Raw genomic sequence first — 24,806 nt, 5'->3', positions numbered from 1 at the left:
GCGGAACAGTTTGCTCTTTGACTCTTCCCGTTGGTTTAAAATTGGACCAAAGTCAATTTTTTGTACTACTGTCGGTGACGCGTATGTCTTATTGCTTTTGTCGTTTTGCTTGACTCCTTCAGCTATTTTAAGCATCATGTTTTTATGCAACCGCTAAATTAATTATACTTTTATCTAAAAATATATTTTTAAACTTTCATTGGGCCTCCGTACATTTGCCACGTGGACTCAGCCCATTTAGCCCCATCCAATCTAGATGGGTCTCGAGGGGGCTTCAAGCAATCTAACCACCATTCCAATACACCGTTTTTTCCTATTATTTGCCCCACCACCCATCCATCCATAGCTCCCACTTAGCCGTCGCCGTCGCCGCCGCTGTGGGGCGCGAAAGAAGTAGAATACGGCGTTTCCAGGTGTGGGGGCTATAGCCTGCGACAATCGTACCATTCAAAAACACATTTCCCTACCTCAATTACCAACGCCTTAGCTGCAGAGAAAAAGAAAGACCCCCCTCTCTCTTGTCTCTATGATGATGCATGTAATGTATGATATTGTGGTATTGATTGAATAATTGGTGTGTTTTATAGAAGTGATGCAAAAGTTGGGGCCTTTGTCTTTTTTTTTTTTTTTTTTTTTTTTTTNTAAGACATTATTGAGTTGTTGGATTGAAAGTTTAGATATCGTTTTTGTGTAATAGAAAATCAAACCACAATCAATAGCACTTTTTTTAAAAGAAAAAAAATAACAATCAATAAGAATTGNTTACGAACATACCCATTTAGCTCAAATAGCTCAAAGTAAACGATATCATACTGTTGTAAAGAGTCGTGGTTTACTTTTGACTGTAAAATAGAAGGGACCCATAAACAAAGGTGAATGTAAAAAAAAAGAAACATTCATTTTTGCGTTTGAATCATTTTTAGCTGATTATTGCCGCCTTTACGAACATACCCAATTAGCTTAAATAGCTCAAAGTAAACGATATCATACTATTGTAAAGAAACGTGGTAGGAAAGTGGGACGTGGGTCGGCAGTCCATGTGAACCTTTTTTTTTAAATTTTATTTTCTGTCTCTCTCTAGAGATGTGAGAGAAAAAGTGGGTTTCATTCTGAAATGGCTGTAACGCACGCAAAATAATAATAAGGGCTAAAGTCAGGAAGAAAATAGTTGAGTGGAATGAGATGAACAGAGAAAATGTCAAACGCCTTAAAGATGCCTTCTCATCTCTCACTCTTCCCTATCCTTCTTACTGTCCCACATCGTTTTCCCATAACAAAAGGTTCATTTATATAATATATGCTTTTTAATCCCACTTTTAGGTTTGTATTTTTATAAAAATACTTCAAAAGCGTATCATTTTTCGTTCAACTTTATGTTTTATAAAATATTTACTAGATTTTTTTTTATTATTAAATAAATTATTACTGATAATTCTGATTTAAAAACCTTATGCCACTTTGCACCAAAATTCAAAATTATGTGTGATGTTATTCAATTGGTAAAGTAAATTGATTTGAAATATCATATTTGAATCTTGCTGATCCTATCTGTGGTCTTGTAAAAAAAGATGAGTTTTAGAAAAGACATCACCACATTTGATGATTTCAAGGGAAAAAGAGCTTGAATGATGGACCATAACACATGTACCAAAATAAATCGTCCTTAACCTCACGACTTCCAGAATAGTATGATATTGCACTTGTAAACTCACGATCTTCGTGTTAATTAGCCAATGTGAGACTATTCCTCTCAATCATATCTAAAAAGACCTCGTACCTAAGGATGATAGTATTCCTTACTTTTTATGGATGATTTTCCTCTTAATTAGCTAATATGGAACTACTCTCTCAATAATCCCCAACAACTCACACTATAGAGCCTCCTTCTCCAGAGCTATCCAATAGCCTTCCCTTAATTAATTCTCAACTTCTTCTCTAGAGCCATAGAATAAAGTACACAATTTATTCGTACACTTGAGTTACCTTTAACTACACTTTCGAGACTCACAATCTTTTTGTTCAATACTTAAGGATTCTATTAACATGACTAAGTTAAGGGCATGACTCTAATACCATATTAGGAATCATGACCTCTACCATGTCCTGATATTATCCACTTTTAACATAAGCTCTCATCATTTGCTTTTAGTTTCCATAAAAGACCTCGTACCAATGCTTTCACATCTTCATAACACAAAATGGAAAATGGCTAGGGAGAGGAAAAGTTCATTTTTTTAGGGCACTCTCGAGAATAGATCTAGTAGAGATGGGGTGGGGTCTGTAGCTCAGAGGATTAGAGCACGTGGCTACGAACCACAATGTCGGGGGTTCAAATCCTTCATCACCCACAACTGGCCAAAAAGGGAAGGACTTTTCCTTCTGGGGGTAGGAAAATCATGATCGGGATAGCGGACGCAAAGCTATGAAACTTGGGTGTGGGTCTTTTGTCGATAATTTTACTTACAAACTATAATCTTTCTCTTAATTAACCACTATAGACTACTTTTTTTTTTTTTTAAATAATTCTCTACCCTTAAGAAATTAGGTAGGTGTGTTTGGTTAGGGAGATGAAGATAGATGGGTAGAGGCTACTCCCAAACATTGAACCATTTCATCAAATAGATATCAATTTTAAAAGTGGGTTTATTATATGGTTTCTTTATTTCATATCTCACCTTCTCCCTCTCCCTCACACTACCATTGACATAAAAAAAAGAACGACCAAGAAAACGACACCACAACCTGACAAATATTTTGTACTCTCTCTTCTTCTTTTTTACTTAATTTTCCCTCTCTCCTTCACTCACACGAATCTTTCGCCCCGCTCTCAGACACCCACTACCCGTTTCTCTCTTCTTTTACAAAACCCACAAAAAAAAAAAAAAAAAAAAAAAAAAAAAAAAAAAAAAAAAAAAAAAAANAAACAGTGCAAAATAATTGAGGGAAATTCATATATAGACCATAATACTATGATACAACGTAAAAAAACCCAACCAGATTTCCCTGTCTCTTTCATTTCCATCACTCGCCATTGTTCTTCTCTTCTTTTTCTTTGGAGAATATTTCAGAATCTTCTCCCGTTTTAATCATGTTTTTCTTGATTACCATAAAGGGGTTTAACAAAATGCCTTCTTTTACCTTTCTCTTTATTTCTTTCGTTTTATTATGCCTTAATTTTCATTTCACTTCAGCTGGTTTCCTCGTCGAACCAGTTTCCGGCCAAAGCCAACCGCTAAATCCCGGCGAATATTCCTCCCCCAACACCGTTCCTGCATTTCCCGTTCAAACCCAGATGCAAATTTGCCACCTCGATCTTTCCGACGAGCTTTTCGGCGGCGTTAGAGAGGCTTGCGGTCGGAATCTCGACCGGAGTCGATGCTGTCCTGTTCTGGCCGCGTGGCTTTTCGCCGCTCATGCACGTGCCGCCCTTAAAATTACTGCTTCGACCTCGACGCCGGAAGCAGCCGGAGACCTCCCCATGATGCCGGACGACTCACAGAAATGCGTCAACTCGTTGCAAACCTCACTCTTGAGTAGAAACATTAAGATTCCGCAGCCGAATGCGAGCTGCGACGCCGTTTTATGCTTTTGTGGGATTCGGCTTCATCAAATTAGTTCGTTGTCTTGTCCCGCCGCCTTCAATGTCTCTGGCGGCGGTGGTAGCGGTTACCGTAACGCCACTCCGACGGCCGCCGTTCGTAATCTTGAAAAGAGTTGCCGGAACTCCTCGTATTCCGGTTGCACCAAATGCCTTGGCGCCCTTCAAAAGGTAATCTTGAATTAATTTTTTTTTCTTGTGAAAATTAGTAATTTGTATATAATTTTACAAAAAAAAAAAAAAAAAATTAATTTGTTTCTGATATATATTTTATATTTATAAAATTTAAAGAATTTTAATTTCCGCCCTGGAATTATTGAACTTTTAAGACCCTACCCATGTGCCGATTCACTATTCTAATTTTTTCTTTACCCCAATATTCTTCACATTTGCAAATCAGCACCTAAGTGTGTTTGGACATAAAGATATAATATCCTTTGTCGGGATTGATAAATCCAGGTTACGGGAACGAAGAAGAACGCCAGCAACGATAGGGCCAGTAAAATGTTCAACAGAGACTGCCAACTCATGGGTCTGACGTGGCTATTGGCTCGGAACAAAACGACGTACATTCCCACCGTTTCGGCCGTACTCCGAGCCATCATGTACAGCGCTCACCCTCCGCACCAATCTACGTGTAGTCCGGACCAAGAGAACATGCCGCTGGCCGTCGATTCGTTGCAGATGGAAAAGGCGCAGTCGTCATCGCCACCGTCCATTTCTCTGATTCCGATTATACCCCTACTGATTTCTGTTTATTGGGTTGCTTGGTAGTGGCGATAGGGGATCATTACCGGTTGGAATCTGTTTGTTTTGTTATTTTTGGAGGAAGAAAGGAGGGGATGCCCTTGTCGGGGTCACGTGATGCTAGTAGACAAAAAGAGCGATGATTGAGGGGCTTTTTTGTCTTTTCGCCACACTGTAAATGTCAAATCTGGGTTGTTTTCTTTTTCTGATCAGATGCCCATTTTCTCTCTCTTCCAATGTTTTCCTTGGGGGCTTTCATTGGAACCAGAAAGTAAACTTGCAGTTCTTTAAACATCATCACGCTTTCAAAAGGAAAATAAATTTATAATAAATAACGTTTATTATTGGGTAAACTATAGGATAAAATTTGTAATATTAAATTGAAGCATTTAAAAGCTTAATGATTAAAACTTTTGATGGCACATGATTTGATTAAGATTATCCTATGTGTATATTAATATTGAGGCAATATAATATGTTATGTTGGAGGAAGCAACGCATGTGAAGAACTACTGGTTATATATTTAAAATGAGATATATAATTGGATCGGAGGTGTCCAGAAAACTGGCTATGGAACCGAAACGAGTATGTCGGAAATTGAATAGTGAAAAAAAACACCAAATTCCAAGACATTACAAAATGTTCTAAGGCATAGGAGAGATTTACGGTTGAATGTTTGTCTTCTAATATTGATTTCTGCCTCTTTCACTTAAACAATTTGACACTTCCAACACTTTTATTCTTAGTTTACTAGTGTTTTGTCATTTTCTGTTCGACCTCAAAAACAAAATTTAAGCATATATTTTCCGGGTAGAGATCGAATTATTGACCGTTTGAAAGGGTAATTAGTGTCATTTGTAGCAGCTAATCCGTCCTACATTCATGGACCGAAGAGAATGTTGAGAATTGTTGGGAGAGGAGTCGCACATCAACTAATTAAGGGGTTAATCGTGAGTTTATAAGTAAGGAATAGATCTCCATTGGTATGAAGCCTTTTGGGAAACGAAGAGCAAAGTCATGGGAGCTTATGCTCAAATGAGACAACATCATACCATTATGGAGAATCGCGGCCATAACCTTAAAATAGTCATGTTAATAGAATTTTCAAGTGTCGAACTAAAAGTGTACTTTTTTCGAGGGCTTCATAGACCTCATGGGAGACTCTATGGTGTGTTTTGTTCGAGGGAGGATTGTTGGGAGAGGAGTCCCACATCAACTAATGAAGGGGTTAATCATGAATACGAAAGTAAAGAATACATCTTTGGTACGAGGCTTTTTGAGATTTTTATGCTTAAAGGGGACAATATCATACCTTTGTAAATAGTCGTGATTCATAAAGTAGAACACCATAATGGTACTTATCAAAGCTTATCGATACAATCCTAAGATTGAGTCGTCTTGTATATGAATTGAAACCAAAATATACAACAGGAGAATATGGATGGATGTGGAAAGATGTTACATGGAGGAGGAGGCTTAAGCCCACCATGGATTTTCGCCAGTTCTGAAATCGGTTTCGACCCAAGGAACGAACACGACCTTCCCGTCGTCTATATCAGCATGAACCAATGCAAGAGACTGTCCCAACAAACAAAATTTGAACTCTGTTTAGTTAATGGCATCAACATATAATCTGAAGTTTGTTGGTTGTTTAAAGGCTTGAAATGAGCAAAGGGTTTGAAGAAGTATTACTAGAGGTGCAGGGCCTCTGACCACCCTGCCTTGATCGTTGTATTGGGATCCATGGCAAGGGCAGATGAATTTGTTCTCAGCTGCATTCCATGGCACCACGCATCCAAGGTGAGTGCATACGGCGTTGATTCCAAACGTCGCAAGTGTTTTATCCTTCTCCACTACAAGGTAGGTAGGGTCTCCCTGAAATCCATCATATACTACTTGTTCATCTTCCCAAGCATAATAACATTCATTAGGCATGTTTTGGAGCTTTTATCATATTCAAAATGAATTTGAAATATGCATTAATCATTCGCTAGGTTTCAAAGTGTGATTTTGTGAGATCCTACGTCGGTGGGAGAGTAGAACAAAGCATTTTTTTTCATAAGGGTGGGGAAATCTTTCCCTAATAGACGCGTTTTTTAACCGTGAGACTGATGGTGATACATAACAGACCAAACACAGACCACATCTGCTGGCGATGGACTTGTGCTATTATAGATGGTATAAGAGTCAGACATCGGGTGATGTGTTAGCGAGGAGGCTGAGCTCTGAAGGGAGTGGACACGAGGCGGTGTGCTAGCAAGGATGATGCTAGGCTTCGAAGGGGAATGGATAGTGAGATCCTACATTGGTTGGAGAAGAGAACGAGTGCCAGCGAGGACGCTGGCCCTAAAGGGAGTGGATTGTGAGACCCTACATCGGTTGGAGATTGAGAGGTCCCATGTTGATTGGAGAAGGGAACGAGTGCCAGCAAGGACGTGTGGAAATCCTACCTCGGTTGGAGAGAGGAACAAAACACTTTTTACAAGGGTGTGGAAATCTCTTCCTAAACACAGCGTTTTAAAAACTTTGAAGGGAAGCTTGAAAAAGAAAGTCCAAAGAAGACAATATCTAATGACAGTGGGCTTGAACGGTTGTAGATTATCAATGTTGAGGTTTATTGGGAGTGAGTGTCCCACATTGGTTAATTTAGTGGAAGATCGTAAGTTTATAAGTGAGGAATACTAACTCCATTGGTATGAGGCCTTTAGGGGAAGCCCAAAGCAAAGCCATGAGAGCTTATACTCAAAGTGGACAATATCATACTATTGTGGAGAGTCGTGTTGGTCTAACAATCAACGCCATAAAAAACGATTTTAACTATTTCACAGCCACATCCAAACATGCCCTGAGAGAGTTATAGTACCTTGAGCCCCTGTGTGAGGGTTCGGTCTCCAGGGCCATGTGCCTTCAGCCATTCATCTGCATGAACATCATTTCCAAAAGCATCCTTGGCAACAATTCCACCACCAGCACCTCCAGTACTGTAATTGTATACAGAACATGTTCAAAAAGTTACCAAATCAACAATTAGAATGCAGCAAGTACAGAATCTCAGTTCTTTAACCTCAATTGTATAGACATAGCAGCACACACTGAGATGAAAAATTGGCTATTATCAACACTAATATTACCAAACTCCATCTAATTCCCATCAGTGACACAATTTTCCCCTAATCAGACATCTCAAGATCATTCTCAAGATCATGCTAGTTCTTGATAATACAGCAGAAGAAAGGAGAATTACCCAGGAGGGACAAAGAAATAGGTGTAAGGATACAACATGGTAGCAGTGGGAAGGCCAATAGCACCCAACAGAAGCAAATTCATGGTCTTCCTTTTACCCATATCCGGCACTCGATCAGCCGAAATACTAGTGGCTTGACAACAGATCTTAACGCCCTTTCCCTTCGCCCCCATTTGAGCGCTCTTGGGTTTCCTCAACAGCGCTTGCGAGGGACAGAACAAAGCACTTCTACTGGCGCATAGCTGAACAACAACATCATCAATAATGGGCAACAAATTTCAAGTTCCTTACAACATCATGGAACTTCAATCAACAAATTACCGCTACCTACCTGTGAGGGAGTTGCAGAAGATAGAGTGGAGGACGCCATGGATGGATCACAGCAAAGAGTGGACGGAATTTCTCAATAACTAACGTTATATCAGTGAGTGGCGCTGAGATTTGAGAGATTGTGAGCTGAATTTTGATGACCACAAAAGGGACTAGATAAGGCAATTAGCCACATCGGTTCCAAATGGCCACAAATTTCAACGAAAATGGGCCAACAAGGCCCCAATTTACTTGGGCCGAAATATAATTTTGGGCTATCTGGGCCAAGGGTCAATGTATCAAAGCCCAAATCATTTTCAGTAAGATCCGGCCCAAAAGGTAAATGTAAAGAAACTAATTAATGTTTTTTTTTTCTTCAAAGAAAATCCAAATAAATCAAAAGATTATAAACCTTTATTTTCCACCTAGACTTAGACTTGCTTTAGTCATTTAATAATTTTGTAATATTATTTTCGAAGACCAAAGACTTCGACCAAATGAAATAATTTAAAAAAAAAAAAGTTAAAAAAATTATTAAATATGTCTGGAGACTTATTTTGACACACTTGTGAAACCACGGAGATCATAATCAGTTGACCTACATTCAAGTCAACTCAAGTCAACAAGTCTCTACTAGTATAGCTCATAGGATAATCCCAAAACAAAATCGTGCAAATTACCATCGGTTTATATTAGATCTGACCGTACTATTTTAGTAATAATTTGGAACAATAATATTAAAGAGAGATTTAAAGATGTAAAGATGCGATTAAGATGCGATTAAGATGCGATTAAGATGCGATGAAAGGGTAAGTGGTTGGGAAAAATTGTAAAGCCCTTTACAACTCCAAAATCCACTAAGAAGTTGATTAATTTTAAAAAATTGTGTGTATTTTATTAATAATTTTAATATAATGTTTTAAAGTAAATAAAAATGAATAAAAATGTGATTCCAAAGAATTGATTCATGTGAGGTTTTTGGAGATTCCACTTCCATTTACGCTAACACAAAAAATGAAAAAGATTAGTGGTCGAAACATCATAATTGATGCCCATCATTCTTTTATGCTTTCTTTTGAGAACACGTGTTCCACGAGGACATGAATAATTCCTCTCTACCTCATAATTTTTATCTTTAATCTTCCTTTGCTTCCACCTTTTCCTACATCACAGTAAAAAAAAATTAATCTTTTTGATGTATTTTCAACCTACCCATTCGAAATCTTTCAATTTTAGGTGGTTTAAGTGAGTGAGAACGTCACAACCTAACCATGGTTGTGCCCAAGTAAATCATCACACAATGATCTAACTGTCTATGAATAGAGCCTCACATTCCATCAAGTGGCGTCTATCTGGTCAGGCAAGGGCCTAGACAAGTGTCATGATGAGACCGAAGAGGACAGTGCGTTATCTAACACACTACACAAAGTGGGCATGGAAAGAATTCGAGACATAAGTAAGATAAGGTCTAAATAGGGTCTTGAATTCTTAACCTCGAAAATTGGAGTTACGAAAGAAATGTGGGCATAGATAGATATAGTAAAATTCTATCATTATTATTATATAGAGATAGATTTGGATATAGATACAGATACATGACGTTTTTTCAGGAGGGATACAAGTAGGGTTGATAATTCTCGGGCAATTCCTTCATTACTTGATAGAACAAGTCGGCTTCATCGAACTCGAAATCGTAGTTAACATGGAAGAACATTGGGTTTTGACTTTGAGCTTCCAAATTGTCTACTAAAAATGGAACATCCCAGAAATCTCCATTGTTGTTATTACTTGCTTCTTGAAATTTGAATGTCGTTGGTGGGCTGTCTTGTGTCGATTCTTGGTTGGAACAGACAGTGGAGATTTCAGAGGACAGCGGCGAAAATGGAGAGCTTTCCAAGATTTCATGAGAGGGAACTTCGCTTATCAAATTGGCTTTCATTTCTGGCTCTCTTTCCTTCATGGAAATTGCCTCGTTTTGTTGCTTCTTTTTAACCTTGCTAGCTTTTACCTTCTTCAAATGGGTATGCCAATAATTCTTTATTTCGTTATCCGTTCGTCCCGGTAATTTCGTAGCCATCAGTGACCATCTAACGAATTGAACCAACATATGATATCAATATTTAATCTTCGAATAGAGATTTGATGAATACATAGAAAGAATCGAGACATACTTGTTTCCATGTTCTTGATGCAATTGAAGGATTAATCGTTCTTCTTCTTTCGTGTAGTTTCCTCTCTTCACGTCTGGACAAAGGTAATTGATCCAACGTAATCGGCAACTTTTGCCACACCTCGACAAACCTAATAACGAAAATCATAACCCCACCTCAATATTTCGATTCAAAATCATTCATATAATCGGACCCATCTCTCAATTATTCATGTTCTTGAAGGTAAAATTCACTAAAATGAGTGATGGGTTATTTGTATTTGTATTTGTATTCACTAAAATTCACAAAATTCACTAAAAGAAGGCGTTTTTTGAAATGGGTTATTTGTGTTTTTACATAATAAGGTTGAAAGAAAGAAGAAAGGGGAAATTTAGGGTTGAAATTACCTGCAAATCTAGGGAGCTCTCGCCAATTGCAATGGCCATGTTTATGAACGTAAGCTTTGAGCTTCTCATCTTCATCAGGACTCCATGCACCTTTTTTGAGTCCATTTTCATCAAAATATGGGGCTCGAACCATGGCTGTGAACTGTAAGTTTGGTCTGATGAAGAAGAAGACTCAGAGTCCACCAACAATTTATATATCTCTGACTAAAAAATTGTAGAAATTACTGCTGGTTCGAGACGACAGAGAGGGACCCAAAAGAGGGAAGAAGATGCCATGAAAGCTCCATCGTGTTTCACCAAGACACAAAAAGCAGACGACTATAATCGAACTGCACTCAAGAAGCATCCTGTGAATTGACGAATCCAACCCAGGGGTAATGTCGACATTTCAAGTATTGTTTTTTTTTGAAAAATAATTACAAGAGATGACGTATGTGGAGTGATGTCATTAAAAACCAATAATTTTACTTTTAAAGGATTTTATAATATTTAAGTTTAAGAAAGAATTAGAAACTATAATTTTGTGTGGATAATAAATATAGAACCCAAAGAAACAGGGAAAAGTGTTTATTAATGCCTCTGAATGGAAAGGAATATTGACGTGGCTTTCAAGTCTTGTGTCCAAACACAACAGAATCCAAAGCTCCCACTCAATTTCCTCACCTTCCTCCTTTCAATTTCACGTTTTTTTTTTCAACTCTCACTCACACATTTCCATTCACACTCACACGCTCTATTATTACTCCTATATTCCTTCACACCAAACTTTTAAAATCAAATTTAGTCCTCTACTTTCGTTCGGAGAAATAAATTTCATTTTATTTATCTGTAAACTGTTAGTGTATCTGAGAATCGGCCAAAGTCCTTATGCTAGGATGGAGTCCAAGATGGGTAAACCTTGACTATAATCAGATAGTTGGGTTAATAAGAAGAAATAAATCCCAAAGGAAATGTTGAAGGAATTCAAGGGGAAAGAGCTCAGTCGTCAGAGCAAGTATATCTATCTCGTATCACAGGGGTTTGAACAAGAAGAGGGACCGGCGGGGGAAACCCAAGCTAAATTGATATTCTCGTACATATAAACTTTATTTATTATATTTTTTTCATGTATATAAATTATTATTATTATTTTTTTTTAAATCAAACGAAAGTAATAATAAAAGGAGGATCTTTTATTATGAAAAAATAAAAAAGGAAAAAAAAAGAATAGGGGAATTTTTTAGATTTGGAAAGAAGCGTTGAAAAAGATAAGATTTTTTGGAATCATGGAATTTGATTTTTCCAACAACAAATGTTTGGACATATATGTATACTATATCTTTAATTATAGTTTCCTATTTTTTATTATTTATTATTTATTTTTTTAGTTTTGAATATAGTTAATACAAACCTTGTAAGTTGTAGTGCAAATTTCATTCTTTATAAACTATTTTCAAAGGAAGAATATATCTGGTTTTGATATGGTTCCTTCAATTATATTTGACTGCTCTTATATATAATGATTTTGATTTGGGCCTTGGGCCTTGGCAAATTTGGACCAAGATTTTGGACTAAAAATTGGCATAGGATCTCTCATCATCTCATTTGGGCCTTGGGCCTTGGTCCTTGGGCTGCAGCTTTGTAGAATAAAAACTCTCTCCATAAGCCCCCCCCCCCAAAAAAAAAACAAAAAAAAAAACTTTAGGACATATATTATATGGTTATCTTACTGGAAATGCAAATGAAAATCCCTCATAGAGTAAGACGTTAAAAGGGGAATCAAAGAGACAGAATATATACTGAATTGGATGAAAAGAGTGTGCAAGAGCAACGCCTTGAAATTCAGCAAACTTCAGGCCGCATTGGAGCTCGTTGTGGATGTGCTGCTTTTGACCTGAGACGATGAAGTCGACGAGCTGGTCTTGGAATTCCGGTTTGAAGACGACGACGAAGACGATTCAGTGAAGAAAATGAGATGCTCGTGGCTGTCGTTAAATGCAAGTAGGGATCTCGGCATCGGCGGTTTGTTTACTTCCAAAACGCCTTCAAGAATTTGGACAATATTACTCATTGATGGTCTCTGGACTTCTTCGTCTTGGATGCACCAACAGGCTACATTACACAGCTTCTTCAGCTCTTCTACATCAGCATTTCCTTGTAGCTTTGAGTCCAACAAGCTAAGGATGTCTCCTTCTTCAGATATTGTGTTTGCAACCAAACTTGGGAAAAACTTGATTGTTCCGTCTTCAGATTGCTCTGAGTTCCTTCTTCCCGACACGAACTCGAAAAGCATCATCCCGTAGCTGAAAACGTCGGCTTTAGCTGTTATTGCCACCCCCGAGATCCACTCCGGCGCTAGATAGCCTCGGGTGCCTCTCATGGTTGTCAGGACTCTGCTGAACTCTCGTCCAAACAGCTTGGCCAGGCCGAAGTCAGCCACTTTGGGACAAAATTGAGCATCCAAGAGAATGTTTTCGGGCTTGATGTCACAATGTACGATGCATTCACGGCACTTCTCGTGCAGATAAGCCAACCCTCTTGCAGTCCCAAGAGCAATTTGGTATCTTGTTTTCCAGTCCAAAACCTTGTCATGGAAAAGATGAGCATCTAAAGAACCATTAGGCATGTAATCATATACCAACAGTTTTTTACTGCCTTCGGAGCAAAACCCACGAAGCCGAATCAAGTTAACATGTTGTATTGTCCCGATTGTGCTGACTTCTGTCCTGAATTGCTTCTCTCCTTGGCTAACACTCTCTAACTTCTTCACTGCCACAATCGTTGAATCAGCCAGAGACCCTTTAAAGACAGAACCAAAGCCTCCTCCCCCAAGTTTATGAGAGAAATTCTTTGTTGCATTCTGCAAATCTCTGTACTCAAAAGCCACCAATGAACCCTCCACCGTTTTCCCTTTTCCTACAATTCTCCTTCTCCTCAGAAGAAGAAAGAGTACAGCCAGCACAGTTGCTAAAACAGCAGCTGACCCAACAACAATACCAATGATCATTCCTGTGTTCCTCTTTCTACTTGAAAACTCAGAAGCTGCAAGCCTGAGATACAGTGATCTCGTACCCGGATCACTTGGTGACTGTTTCCGCATATCCAAGAGATCTCCGCTCCAAATTTCACATTGACGATTCTCATATGAATAAGCAATACAAGAGCAATTTCGTAAGCATAATGATTCACAGTCTCTATCATTTGCAACTGCCATAGACTGTGAAGGATCAGGCAGCTTCATATAAGGCTCCAGTAAGAACCTGTCCGCACCACCACTAGGAACCGGATTCTCGCATGCCAGTTTAGTTTTTCGTCTACACCCACCAGAATATTCTTTCAAATCCCATTCAAGACTCGACTTTGGCTCGAACCCAGTCACACAACTACATATGGGTGAGGAGTTCTCGGTGCAGCTGCCAAATGCTCCACAAAGAGCATAGACTTCACACTGCTGCCTTGGTTGACCCCAGAACAGATTCCACTGCTTTGAGCTCTCCAGCCATGTGAATTGCTTTGCCTGCCCAGACACATCCATCACAAACCGGGATATGACAGAAGCGTTATACATGGAGTAAGTGAAATAGCTTTCGTTATTGGCTGTTACAAAGCTGAAATTATATATGTAATTGAGCCTCATCTCAGGAACCAAGCTAAACATGTTGTCAACCCAAGGTCCACTGCTCCAATACTGTCTAGTTCTGTTCCACATAATGAAATACGCGCTGGTTCCTTTAGGATCAAGCTCCAGAGAGAAGAGGCCCGATCCAGGATCCTCTGGGTTCTTCCAGGCGGTCAGACTTTGGGTCTGGTTAGTAGTATCATTACGTCCCAGCTTACTCCCAGGAAGCCACGTATCAGTTGGAAAATCAAAACTTTGCCACAAGGGTTTAGACGAATTAGGACCATTCTTCAGCACAAAATTCCCATCATCTTGAATGGTAGCTCGTAAAGATCCCAACGGCGTAGAATTTATATTGGTGGACCAAACTGGGATTCTAGACTCGTTCAAGAGAACTAAATTACCATTTGAGAATTTCAAGGCAGAAGCAGATGGATCGGAAATGGGTGCATCTCTGTTTGCAACCCAAACTACTGTCTGTACAGAAACTTTGTTATACCAGATGCCAATGTAATGCTTGGAAGAAGTAGCTTTACCTGGGCGGAAGAAACCAAGCCTGAACACCTCTCCAGAAGAAACAATAGTTTTGTCTCCAGAGATGGTCTCATTTACAGAGATGGAATCCGCTGCCATAGACGGTTGGGAAACGAGCGACAAGATGAGGAACAACAAAGCACAAGGCATCAACCACACGCCGTCTCTGGTTTCCATAGCAGCAGAGAAATTTGCAGACAAGGGAAACACGAGAGAGAGAGAGAGAGAGAGAGAGAGAGAGAGAGAGAGCAGCAGCAGCTCCAGCAGCAGCAGAGGATTAATCAAATGATGAATATGGCGTCAAGTTGTCCACGCGTTTAATCTGCTGAAAAGTCAATGTTCCCATGGTGACCTCAATGGATTAACTTGGACTTGTTCAAAGTTCAAATATTCCAACTGGGTTCAACAAGTTTGCTAAACCAGTCCTGCTCCAAACGTGGCGGCTTAATCAAATTTTCACCATTTTTCACCCGAGCTCCCTAGAGAGATCAGAAACAAGTACAAGGAAGGCTCTCTCCTGCTATAAATAATAGCAATAAATTCAGCAACTGTCTGTCAACAAAATATCTTAGATAAAAAATAGTTGAACTACGGGACAAATAAATTTAATTCGAGGGCCCTTTGAGAAACTTTTATTTAATTAGTGGGTGTTGGCGTGTGATGAAACGTGCACCAACTTCCTCATCACTCATAAAAAGATCTATTGTCCATTATTTGAGGATTATTAAGAAAATAGATGTAGTTTTGTTAATGGTTAAATTACAACTTTAGTCTTCAAATATTAAACTATTTTGGATCTATTTAATCACGTAAACTTTTTTATTTTTATTTTGTGTTAAAAATATTTTTAATAAATTAAAACAAATTTTAAAAAAACCTTAAATTTTCAATTTTGTATTTAATACCGGTTGCTTTTAAAAAATATCAAAACTCAATCATTAAATTTTTTATTTTAAAAAATCTAAAAATCAAATAGAAATAAATTTTAGACTAAACTTGAAATTTGGTTATAAAAATCTCTCCAATTATATTTTCTAACATAAATTGATGTTCACAAGTTAAGGAAACGCTCTTCTAGAATTTTTTTTTTCTTTCTGAAATCACTTTAAAACTTTTGACAACAAAAACTTTTTAAACCGTATTAATTATTAGAGTTAAATGATAAAATTTAGTTGTGAAGCTTCAAAATTACAAACTTAATATATTTTTCAAAATTTAAATCTTGAGACAAAATTAAAAGTTTAGATTTCAAATTAGATATAAAATTTAAACTTATCAATTAATTATTTTTAAAAAAATTAATTTTTTTATGACATTAAAAATTAGAAACCTAAAACACTCCTGAAATTCAAGATTGAATAAACACAAAATATAAAACTGAAAGAGTAAACTTAGAATTGAATTAATTATTTATTAAAATAAACAGAAATGCCTATTTGGTTCAAATATTTAAGATAGCAAAATGGTGATGTAGAAGTTGAATCAAAGAAATTAAATATTCAGAGATAAAGACATTTCTATCAATATTCACATGTGATTAGAAGTAAATCGATATTTCCATCATATAATAAAAAATTCATGAAATATATTTATTAATTTAAATATATTTTTTTTTGAGAAATTTAAATAAGCATACTTAATCGAATCACATTTTGGAAAAATGAGTACATTTTAAAAATTCATCTTGAGCAGTAGAAAGACTTTTCAATTCAATATCCCAATTTTGAAAAATACCTGTAGTTTAATGGAATGAAGACGCATACCTTAACTAGACTCAGTCACGAGGACCGAGTTGGAAGAATGAGACTGCTGGACGACTTGTCGTTTCTACTTCAAAATTCCCAAGCATTATTCCTAAAAAATCAAAACCTGGCTGGACTACCGTATGCGCGACGCCATTATCTCGCCGAATTGGGAGCACTTTTCAGCTGCCTTGATAGAAATTGATCAGTCAGTCAAATAAACTAAATCAAACGACATAAACATCATTGGTTCATCCATAATGCCTTACTTTACTTCCTAACATGATTTCACCCAATAAATAAAATGCCCACTGGGAAAATATCTTCCCACAAACCGCACCACAAAAAAACATGAAGATATCTTCAATTATTAAATGTTTAGAGCTGTAAAAAGACAGAAGAAACTGACCCGTGTGCCTTCTTCTGGAGGGAATGAATCGAATTCGCCATCCAACTGTGGAAAATGTTCCAAGAGAGAGAACAAAGAAAATGAAGGCTTACAGAAGTGAACAGTCGCATTGAATTTTCGCCTCCTTCAAATCTTATATCGGCTGTTCGCCGGAGATGGTCTCGGTCGCGAACAGCTTTCAATGGACATCCAGCACTGGTTGGACATCCAGTCACATGTGTGCATACTATTTTTACGAATCTAATTTAGGAGATTATTGAAAAGAATAGCCTCATGTTGACTAAAGAATGATCTTGAATATATAAGTAAAAAATACATTTTCCAAGCTTTTTGAGAAACTAAAAGCAAAGCAGGAGGACTTATATTCAAAGTGGACAATATTAAATTATCCTATAAATATCAAGTTTATGCAAAACTGTGCCTCACACTATTGAGGACATATTCTATTTATATTGGCAAAAGATTAACTAATAGATCCGATTTCATAGGAAACTAACGAAGTAAGCCTATCTTTATGGCATGACTAACTTCAAGCTATTCTAATGGATTGACCAATTCTAACAGTCCCCTTCAATCCCAACAAGTCTTGTACATGTTGAGATTGTTACAATGTGTAGTAAAAGGAGTTTTAGACAGTGGTTTTGTCAGGATATCAGCTACTTGATCACTTGATGAAATGAACCGAACTTCCATTGCTTTACGTGCTACTTGTTCTCGAACAAAATGAAAATCAACTTCAATATGTTTCGTTCTAGCATGAAATACTGGATTTGAAGTTAAATATGTAGCTCCGAGGTTGTCACACCAGAGGCGAGGAGCCTTTGATTGATACACGCCCAGTTCCTTCAGTAATGACTTGATCCAAATCATTTCTGCAGTAAGATTCGCAATGGCCTTGTATTCTGCTTCGGTGCTTGATCTTGACACTGTAGCCTGTTTTCTGGAACTCCATGAGATTAGATTTGCTCCAAGAAATACAGCAAAGCCGCTAGTTGAACGTCGATCATCGGGACAACCAGCCCAATCAGCATCAGAAAACCCCGACAACATCATGGTTGATTTCTGAATTTTCACTCCTAATGCTAGTGTGCCTTTAACATAACGAAGAATTCTCTTCACAGCACCCCAATGAGCATCAGTAGGTGTATGAAGATATTGACACACTTTATTGACAGCAAATGCCAAATCAGGCCTAGTCATTGTCAAATATTGTAGTGCTCCCACTGTACTTCTGTATTTGAATTGTTCTTCAGCTGATAAGGGTATTCCTTGTTCTCTGAATAATTTTTCAGCAGAACCCATTGGTGTAGACATAGGTTTGCATTTTTCCATGTTTACTCTTTTCAACAAATCTAAGGCATATCGTCTCTGTGACAGTATGATACCATCTCGTGTTTTCTTGACTTCAATACCCAGAAAATACTCAAGACCACCCAAATCTTTTACTGCAAAATCTATTTTCAATTTCTGAATCAACCTTTCGGTTGCTTGATCAGAGGAGCTCACAATAATTATATCATCAACATAGATGAGCATATAGATAGTTATCTCTCTGTTTTTGAGAATAAAAAGAGATGAATCAGCTACTGAAGCCTTGAAGCCTAACTCAATAAGTTTTCCAGTCAACCTTGAATGCCAAGCTTTTGGGGCTTGTTTCAGGCCATAAAGGGCTTTCTTGAGCTTGCATATGTAATTCTTTGGTTTGGCTGAGTCTTGAAATCCTGGTGGTTGTCGCATGTACACTTCCTCTTTCAGAATTCCATGCAAAAATGCATTTTGGATATCAACTTGTCTCATATTCCAGCCCTTGGTTACTGCTAGCGAAAGAATGACCCTGATTGTTGACGGTTTGATCACAGGGCTAAAAGTATCAGTGTAATCAACACCAAATCTTTGCTTGAATCCTTTGGCAACTAATCTTGCTTTTAATCTTTCAACTGACCCATCTGCTTTTCTTTTCACTTTATACACCCATTTACTATCAATGAGATTTATTCCAGGTTTGGGTGGAACTAGATCCCAAGTGGCATTTCGTTTTAGCGCTGAGAGCTCATCATTCATTGCTCCTCTCCATCTTGGATGTTGCATGGCTTCCTGCAGGTTTCGAGGTTCAGTAGCAGTCTCTATGATCGGAGTTGTGATAGTTACAGCGCTTGCGAATTTTCTTGAGGTTTCTGAATATCTGATAGTTCCATCAGTGAATTGTTTAGCTTGTACAATGTTATTTCTCAACCTTGTTCGCATTGGATGTTGACTAGCTGCTTCAGTTGGTTGATCAGACACATGTTCATGAGTTTGGTTTTGAGCATTGATCGAACTGCTCTCAGCTTCATATTCTGCAATTTCCTCTGAACTTCTTGTATTATCTGCAGAAGATAAGCTGACACCAGACAAGTTGTCACTAGCAATATTATCAGTTTGACCATCATTCATATGGGAATTACTAACAACTGGTTCAATATCTGTAAGAGCATTTTCAGTGTAAAAACTAGCAAGTTTGGCTAAGGCTGGAAGTAGAACAGGATGATGTGGATTTGTGGTTTTGTTTGGTGGCTTAGATTCTTCAAAAGGAAAAATATTTTCATCGAAAACCACGTCTCTAGAGATGTAAATACGTCCTGTACTTCTATTTAAGCATTTATATCCCTTATGAGAAGAACTATAACCCAAGAATATACATCTAGTAGTTCTGAAACTCAGTTTCTTGTTGTTGTAAGGCCTTAAATTAGGCCAGCAAGCACAGCCAAACACCCTAAGCATGGAGTAGTCTGGACTTTTACCAAACAATTTATGAAGTGGTGTGTCTTGTTGTATGGTTCGGCTGGGCATTCTATTTATAAGAAAGCAAGCTGTGTTGAAAGCTTCATCCCAGTAGGATAGAGGCATGTTGGCTTGAGCGAGTAAAGCAAGGCCAGTTTCTACAATGTGTCTGTGTTTTCTTTCGACTAACCCATTCTGCTGGTGTGTGTGAGGACAGGAGATATGATGTTCAATGCCTGTGGATTTGAAATAATTGTGTAACCGATGGTATTCACCCCCCCAATCTGATTGGACGGAGCGAATTTTGGTATTTAGCATAGTTTCAACATGTTTTTGAAATTGAAGGAACACAGACTCAACATCAGATTTGCATCTCAGAAAGTAAATCCAAACATAACGACTAAAATCATCAACAAAGGAAACATAATATTTGGAATTATTTACTGACGCAATGGATGGACCCCATACATCAGTGTGAATTAATTGAAGGGGTGCTGTAGATACATGCTGAGAAGAACCAAATGGCAATTGATGTGCTTTCCCTAATTGACAAGCATTACAAATTGAGGAAGAGGGAATATTAGTATCTATAGCTAAATTATTATCTTGTAGAATTCTAATGGTAATTGGAGATGCAGGGTGCCCTAGCCTTCTGTGCCATTGTTCTTTCGAAAGTTTGGCTGTCAGCAAGGCTTGACTGAAATTATGCGGTAGAACGTATAGGCCATTCTTACATCTACCGTGGAGCAGGAGTTTCTTCGTGACTCGGTCCTTAACCAAAAAATAGTTTGGGTGAAATTCTACAACAGCATTATTATCAGATGCTAGTCTTTGTACTGAAATTAGGTGCTTATTGATTTTAGGAACATATAGGATATGTTTCAGAACAAGAGATGAACCAGAAATTAATGAATTCCCAATATGAGAGATAGACAAACCTGCGCCATTTGCAACCTGAATTTGGTCGGTGCCAGTGTAGCGTTCTCTGGTGGTAAGCCTCTCTAGGTCATTGGTGATATGATCTGTGGCTCCAGTGTCAACATACCAGTTTGTGTCACTAGTGTATCCACTTGTTGCCAAAGCTGCTTGTTTGAGATTATTTTCGGCTTGATATGCCTGATCAAATCTGTGCCAGCATTGCAAAGCATCGTGATTGGGCTTACCACAAATCTGACAGACAATGCCTGAGCTGCTTTGTGTCTTTGATGGTTGACGTCCAGGATTGTTCACAGTACGCCTTGATTGTCCATGACCACTATTTAACTGACGACTACGACCGCGACTACCTCGACCTCCATTGGCACCTCCACGAATGGATATCCTATTGACATTGTTAGCAGATGAAAGTTGCTCAAATGTACCCTTACGCAAGTGCCGCATCTCATAGCTCAGCATGTGAGCATACACGTCGCTGACAGTGTATACATCTGTTCTGGTTGTAATGCTTGTGACTAGAGGATCATAATCTGGACCAAGTCCTTGCAGCATGTAGGCGATGAGTTCTTCATCCTCTATTCGCTTGCCAATGGCAGCAAGTGTATCACCAAGATGTTTTACTTTACGAAAGTAGTCAGCAATTGTCATGTCCTTTTTCTGGATAGTAGAGAGTTCCATACGGATCTGCATTGCTCTTGCTCGAGATGTGGAAGCAAATTGTCGCTCCAGCGTAATCCAGGCTTCTCGTGCAGTGGTGATTCCAACCATCGTGCTGAGAACCTCCTCAGTGACTGATGAGTTGATGAGGCTGAGTACCAGCTGGTCCTGGGGGTACCAGACTGTGAACTCAGGGTTGATGATAATTTTGCGATTCCCTGTTTCTTCACTTGGTTCAACGGCGATCGTCTGGCTTGGTGCAGGCATGGATCCATCCACAAAACCAACAAGGTTTTGGCTACGCAAGTAGGGAAGGATTTGGGTAGACCACAGTAGATAATTTTCTTGTGTAAGCTTAACACTAATCACCTGACTGATCGACGGAGAAGACATTGTGTTGTTTGGGATTGACATGTCTAACAGCAGAGGCTATGGATCTCGTGGATCTTATTTCGGCTCTGATACCATATCAAGTTTATGCAAAACTGTGCCTCACACTATTGAGGACATATTCTATTTATATTGGCAAAAGATTAACTAATAGATCCGATTTCATAGGAAACTAACGAAGTAAGCCTATCTTTATGGCATGACTAACTTCAAGCTATTCTAATGGATTGACCAATTCTAACAATAAATACATGGTTATTAACATTTAATTTCTTTTTTGTTTTATATAATAGAATCTTATCATCAACCATTCTGTTTTTAAGTAATACAAGGTTTAATGAGTGAGGTACGGGGTAAAAGTTTTTCAAAAAAATTCAGCTCGTTCAATAGAGAAACGAGTAGGGATTATAATGGCAAACGACACTTGGGACTTCAATAAGAGTAAGAGGGAAATTCAAATTACTCTTCCATTTCCTGCTCATTTGAAGATTAACAATAAAAGTGGAACTTTACGGTATTTCAAATCAAGCTATACAAGAAAGCATGAGAAGCGTACCTTTCTGATCAACTCAAAGCCAGTTATCCTTCATCGAAATCAATCAGCACAATCACTTCCGGCAAGACGCGCACCACGCTGGACTCGTCTCAATGCACTCACTCGTCCCCCATGAACGCTCACATTAAGAATGCCAACATTTGTACCTTTCCCTCGTCTTTTCTCCGAGTAAACAAAATTAATGTCAACAGCGCCTTTTTCACCTTTCCTTGTTCTTCTTTTCTTGTGATGGAAATTGTTTTCAGGTTGCTTTTCTCCACAGAGACGACCGAAGTAGTAAAGGGGTTCGACGTAACAAGAAGATGAAGAAACGATGCCTTTGATGTTTGTTGGACGGACAAGCTTTATGAACTCTTGTATCTCTGAGAAGCAAGCATGGTCGGAGTATGGAACTGAAAATATGTACTTGTGCAACCTCTTAACTGTTTCTGCTTTTCCAATTTGCTCCTCAATCAAGACGCCAGCATTTTCATTCAACTTGCTTCTGCGGTAAAGTGTGGTCAGAAGAGAACCAGAAAGAATATCATCACCTTTACCGGGTCTCACCACCCAAGGAAGACCGGACGGCATGATTCCAATGGTTGGGCGCATCTGGTTTAATCCCTCCAGAGTATCTATGCTAAAGCTGTAGCGAGGAACAGCTCGAACTCTAGTCAGATTCGTCTTCGTAGTGAACCTTTCATTGAAACCAAGAAGATGCATCGTCTGCAAGCGTTCTGGCCACACACAAATCTTCAAGAACCAAAAGGAAAAATAAAAATCTTCAAGAACAAAAAGGAAAAATAAAAAGAGAAAAAATTTAGTGGAAGATCATGGGTTTATAAGTGAAGAATGCTACCACCATTGGTATGAGGCCTTTTGAGGAAGCTCAAAGCAAAGCCATGAGAGCTTATGCTTAAAGTGGACAATATCATAACATTGTGGAATCAATAACATTGTGGACAGTCGTGATTCCTAACATAAATGACTCCGGATGTATAGAAGATTATGAAGATCAAGCTCAATGACCTTTCTAAATGTTTTCCAAATCACTTCCGTCATTTCATTATTGAAAGAAATATTGTGTCCAAAACGCATTAGTGAGCTGTATAATCACATCTTCATTAAGAACGTGTAAACGTCAGCTGAATACTGTGAAAGAGTTATCTCACTAATTAACAGTCTCTAAACAGAAACATATTGCATTAAGAGTGCATCTAAAGACTAATTAACAGTCTCTAAACAGAGACATATACAACTAATCACAACAGAAGATATTCTCCCAATAATAAACAATATAACGAACCTTTATTTTAAGCATGCGAGAAATGTGAAGCAAAAGATCTTCCTTTCCCAGAGAATCGATTCCAATGATGATATCATGTTCTGGATGGGAGGCAACGATATCAACAATCTGCAACCAAAATCAAACGTTTAAGAAAAGGTAGGAAAGTAGTAAGAGAAAACGTTTAAGAAAAACTATGTGGTGCTGGTTGTCAGTTCCCGTCGTTTAACTTAAATAGAAGAATTAAAGAAACTCCAATCATGAACAGAAACTCAAATCCCGAATGTTTTTCCACAGCGCATACTATCAGATCAGAAATGCTTCTTTATGTCTCCCGCCAGACAACCCATGTCAACATAAATGTTATGGTTCAAAAACGTCTTTCAAGTAATTCAGTGAAAAGCTAGGAGAATAGTATCACAGAAGTCATCAAATAGCGTTTGATTCTCATGGCTGATACCATCACAGCCATGCATCCATCAATTACCTAAGTATAACGACAGTTAATTCTTACAACAATATGAAGGCACGTACCAAAAGTGTAGAATAAATAATCAAGAAAAAATTACACCAAAGTATCGGGGAAAGTCTTAACCTGCTGTGCAGCAATTTGTCGAGAAGGGAAGGCATAATAAGGATTACAGTAGGTGTTATCCAAGTAAAGTATATCGACAGTGTTCTCCTCCAGCGCATTTAGAAGCGCGATCCTTCCTTTATTCGCCCTTTCACTACTCATTTCCCACCGAAAATCCCCCGTGTAAAGCAAACAGCCAAAGTCTCCACGAAACAAGAGCATAACAGCACCTAGTGGTAGCAAAAAGTAAACATCGCAGCAAAAGCTTGATCAACCAATGCGCTCTAGCAACTAACCAGAACAAAAACATAATCCAAATACCGAAATGTAACAACTCTTCCTACCTAAGCAAATCTTAAAATCGCTTATCATACAATTAGATAAAGAAACTAATCCTTCAGAACATATACAAACAATAGCTAAGCAACTCGTCAAACAATGAGATGAAAGCTTTGGTTACCAGGACAATGGTGAGCGTCGATTGCCATGACCTTGATAGTTTTCCGAGAACCAGATGAAGGAGAAATCAGTGAGATAGAGTGCCATAATCCGATTTCAAGGACGCGGAGCAAGGAGAGGTTGAAATCGGGGAATTTTAAGGAAAACAGTTTGGCGGTGAGGCGAGAGCAGAAAAGTGGGCCTCTAGACCATTGTGAAGACAATCCCTTGGTGTGGTCGGAGTGCAGGTGAGTAAGAAAATAGATCTGGCTACCGTCCGACCATCGGTCCACCGAAATCAGGCCATTCTCCATCCGCCGCCAGCGCCGTGGTATCTGCAGAGGTCGGAGTTCGATTCAAATTTCCAAAAGGAATCGTCGGATTTTGGCGGGGCGAATATTTATTCTCCTTAGAACTCGAAATTATAGGCGGTTAAAAAAAAATCTGACTAAGAGTTCAAGATAATGGAATTAAAACAGAAAAGAAAAATGT

The 24,806-nt window shown here is 38.3% G+C and overlaps 5 protein-coding genes and 1 non-coding gene across 7 annotated transcripts; 1 reads left to right on the top strand and 5 right to left on the bottom strand.

Annotated features, from left to right (window-relative positions):
• Nucleotides 1-2,927: 2,927 nt before the first annotated feature.
• LOC111811754 (uncharacterized GPI-anchored protein At4g28100-like) lies at nt 2,928-4,574 on the top strand. The gene is made up of 2 exons (XM_023698779.1): nt 2,928-3,769; nt 4,058-4,574. The coding sequence occupies exons 1-2, from the start codon at nt 3,089-3,091 to the stop codon at nt 4,370-4,372; spliced, it is 996 nt and encodes a 331-aa protein (XP_023554547.1). The 5' UTR covers nt 2,928-3,088; the 3' UTR covers nt 4,373-4,574.
• A 1,081-nt stretch (nt 4,575-5,655) lies between these two features.
• Nucleotides 5,656-8,083, bottom strand: LOC111811805 (cytochrome b6-f complex iron-sulfur subunit, chloroplastic-like). Its single transcript, XM_023698840.1, has 5 exons — nt 7,922-8,083; nt 7,591-7,832; nt 7,210-7,327; nt 6,039-6,221; nt 5,656-5,924 (listed from the first exon to the last, which is right to left on the bottom strand). Exons 1-5 carry the CDS (start codon nt 7,958-7,960, stop codon nt 5,823-5,825), a joined length of 684 nt encoding a protein of 227 aa, XP_023554608.1. The 5' UTR covers nt 7,961-8,083; the 3' UTR covers nt 5,656-5,822.
• Nucleotides 8,084-9,436: 1,353 nt separating this feature from the next.
• Nucleotides 9,437-10,732, bottom strand: LOC111811793 (transcription factor MYB4-like). Its single transcript, XM_023698825.1, has 3 exons — nt 10,457-10,732; nt 10,071-10,200; nt 9,437-9,986 (listed from the first exon to the last, which is right to left on the bottom strand). The coding sequence occupies exons 1-3, from the start codon at nt 10,587-10,589 to the stop codon at nt 9,506-9,508; spliced, it is 744 nt and encodes a 247-aa protein (XP_023554593.1). The 5' UTR covers nt 10,590-10,732; the 3' UTR covers nt 9,437-9,505.
• A 1,391-nt stretch (nt 10,733-12,123) lies between these two features.
• Nucleotides 12,124-14,803, bottom strand: LOC111811648 (G-type lectin S-receptor-like serine/threonine-protein kinase At2g19130). Its single transcript, XM_023698619.1, has one exon. It carries the CDS (start codon nt 14,763-14,765, stop codon nt 12,288-12,290), a length of 2,478 nt encoding a protein of 825 aa, XP_023554387.1. The 5' UTR covers nt 14,766-14,803; the 3' UTR covers nt 12,124-12,287.
• Nucleotides 14,804-16,478: 1,675 nt separating this feature from the next.
• LOC111811706 (5' exonuclease Apollo-like) lies at nt 16,479-24,702 on the bottom strand. 2 transcript variants are annotated; one of them, XM_023698716.1, is made up of 5 exons: nt 24,337-24,702; nt 23,898-24,106; nt 23,324-23,431; nt 22,039-22,770; nt 16,479-16,516 (listed from the first exon to the last, which is right to left on the bottom strand). In XM_023698716.1, the coding sequence occupies exons 1-4, from the start codon at nt 24,626-24,628 to the stop codon at nt 22,078-22,080; spliced, it is 1,302 nt and encodes a 433-aa protein (XP_023554484.1). In that variant the 5' UTR covers nt 24,629-24,702; the 3' UTR covers nt 16,479-16,516; nt 22,039-22,077. The 2 variants fall into 2 exon arrangements, with proteins under 2 accessions (XP_023554484.1, XP_023554483.1); XM_023698715.1 differs by lacking the exon at nt 16,479-16,516 and having other exon boundaries at nt 21,925-22,770.
• Nucleotides 20,882-21,017, bottom strand: LOC111776532. The gene has a single exon (XR_002812266.1). It is a non-coding gene; the product is annotated as a small nucleolar RNA Z247 (small nucleolar RNA).
• Nucleotides 24,703-24,806: the final 104 nt, after the last annotated feature.

This window comes from Cucurbita pepo, chromosome LG15 (assembly GCF_002806865.2).
Source record: "Cucurbita pepo subsp. pepo cultivar mu-cu-16 chromosome LG15, ASM280686v2, whole genome shotgun sequence".
NCBI lineage: Eukaryota > Viridiplantae > Streptophyta > Magnoliopsida > Cucurbitales > Cucurbitaceae > Cucurbita > Cucurbita pepo.
This window is presented reverse-complemented; position numbering and strand designations above follow the sequence as displayed.

Excerpts from the sequence above, each read along its gene's own strand:
- LOC111811754 (XM_023698779.1), top strand. The coding sequence starts at position 3,089 with ATGTTTTTCTTGATTACCATAAAGGGGTTTAACAAAATGCCTTCTTTT. Across the intron at positions 3,770-4,057 it reads GCCTTGGCGCCCTTCAAAAG|GTTACGGGAACGAAGAAGAA; the intron begins GTAATCTTGAAT and ends TGATAAATCCAG.
- LOC111811805 (XM_023698840.1), bottom strand. The coding sequence starts at position 7,960 with ATGGCGTCCTCCACTCTATCTTCTGCAACTCCCTCACAG. Across the intron at positions 6,222-7,209 it reads CCCTCACACAGGGGCTCAAG|GGAGACCCTACCTACCTTGT; the intron begins GTACTATAACTC and ends GATGGATTTCAG. Across the intron at positions 5,925-6,038 it reads TCAGAGGCCCTGCACCTCTA|TCTCTTGCATTGGTTCATGC; the intron begins GTAATACTTCTT and ends TTGTTGGGACAG.
- LOC111811793 (XM_023698825.1), bottom strand. The coding sequence starts at position 10,589 with ATGGTTCGAGCCCCATATTTTGATGAAAATGGACTCAAAAAAGGTGCA. Across the intron at positions 10,201-10,456 it reads AGAGCTCCCTAGATTTGCAG|GTTTGTCGAGGTGTGGCAAA; the intron begins GTAATTTCAACC and ends TTTCGTTATTAG. Across the intron at positions 9,987-10,070 it reads CATCAAGAACATGGAAACAA|ATGGTCACTGATGGCTACGA; the intron begins GTATGTCTCGAT and ends TCAATTCGTTAG.
- LOC111811648 (XM_023698619.1), bottom strand. The coding sequence starts at position 14,765 with ATGGAAACCAGAGACGGCGTGTGGTTGATGCCTTGTGCTTTGTTGTTC.
- LOC111811706 (XM_023698716.1), bottom strand. The coding sequence starts at position 24,628 with ATGGAGAATGGCCTGATTTCGGTGGACCGATGGTCGGACGGTAGCCAG. Across the intron at positions 24,107-24,336 it reads CGACGCTCACCATTGTCCTG|GTGCTGTTATGCTCTTGTTT; the intron begins GTAACCAAAGCT and ends TGCTACCACTAG. Across the intron at positions 22,771-23,323 it reads CTCGCATGCTTAAAATAAAG|ATTTGTGTGTGGCCAGAACG; the intron begins GTTCGTTATATT and ends TGGTTCTTGAAG.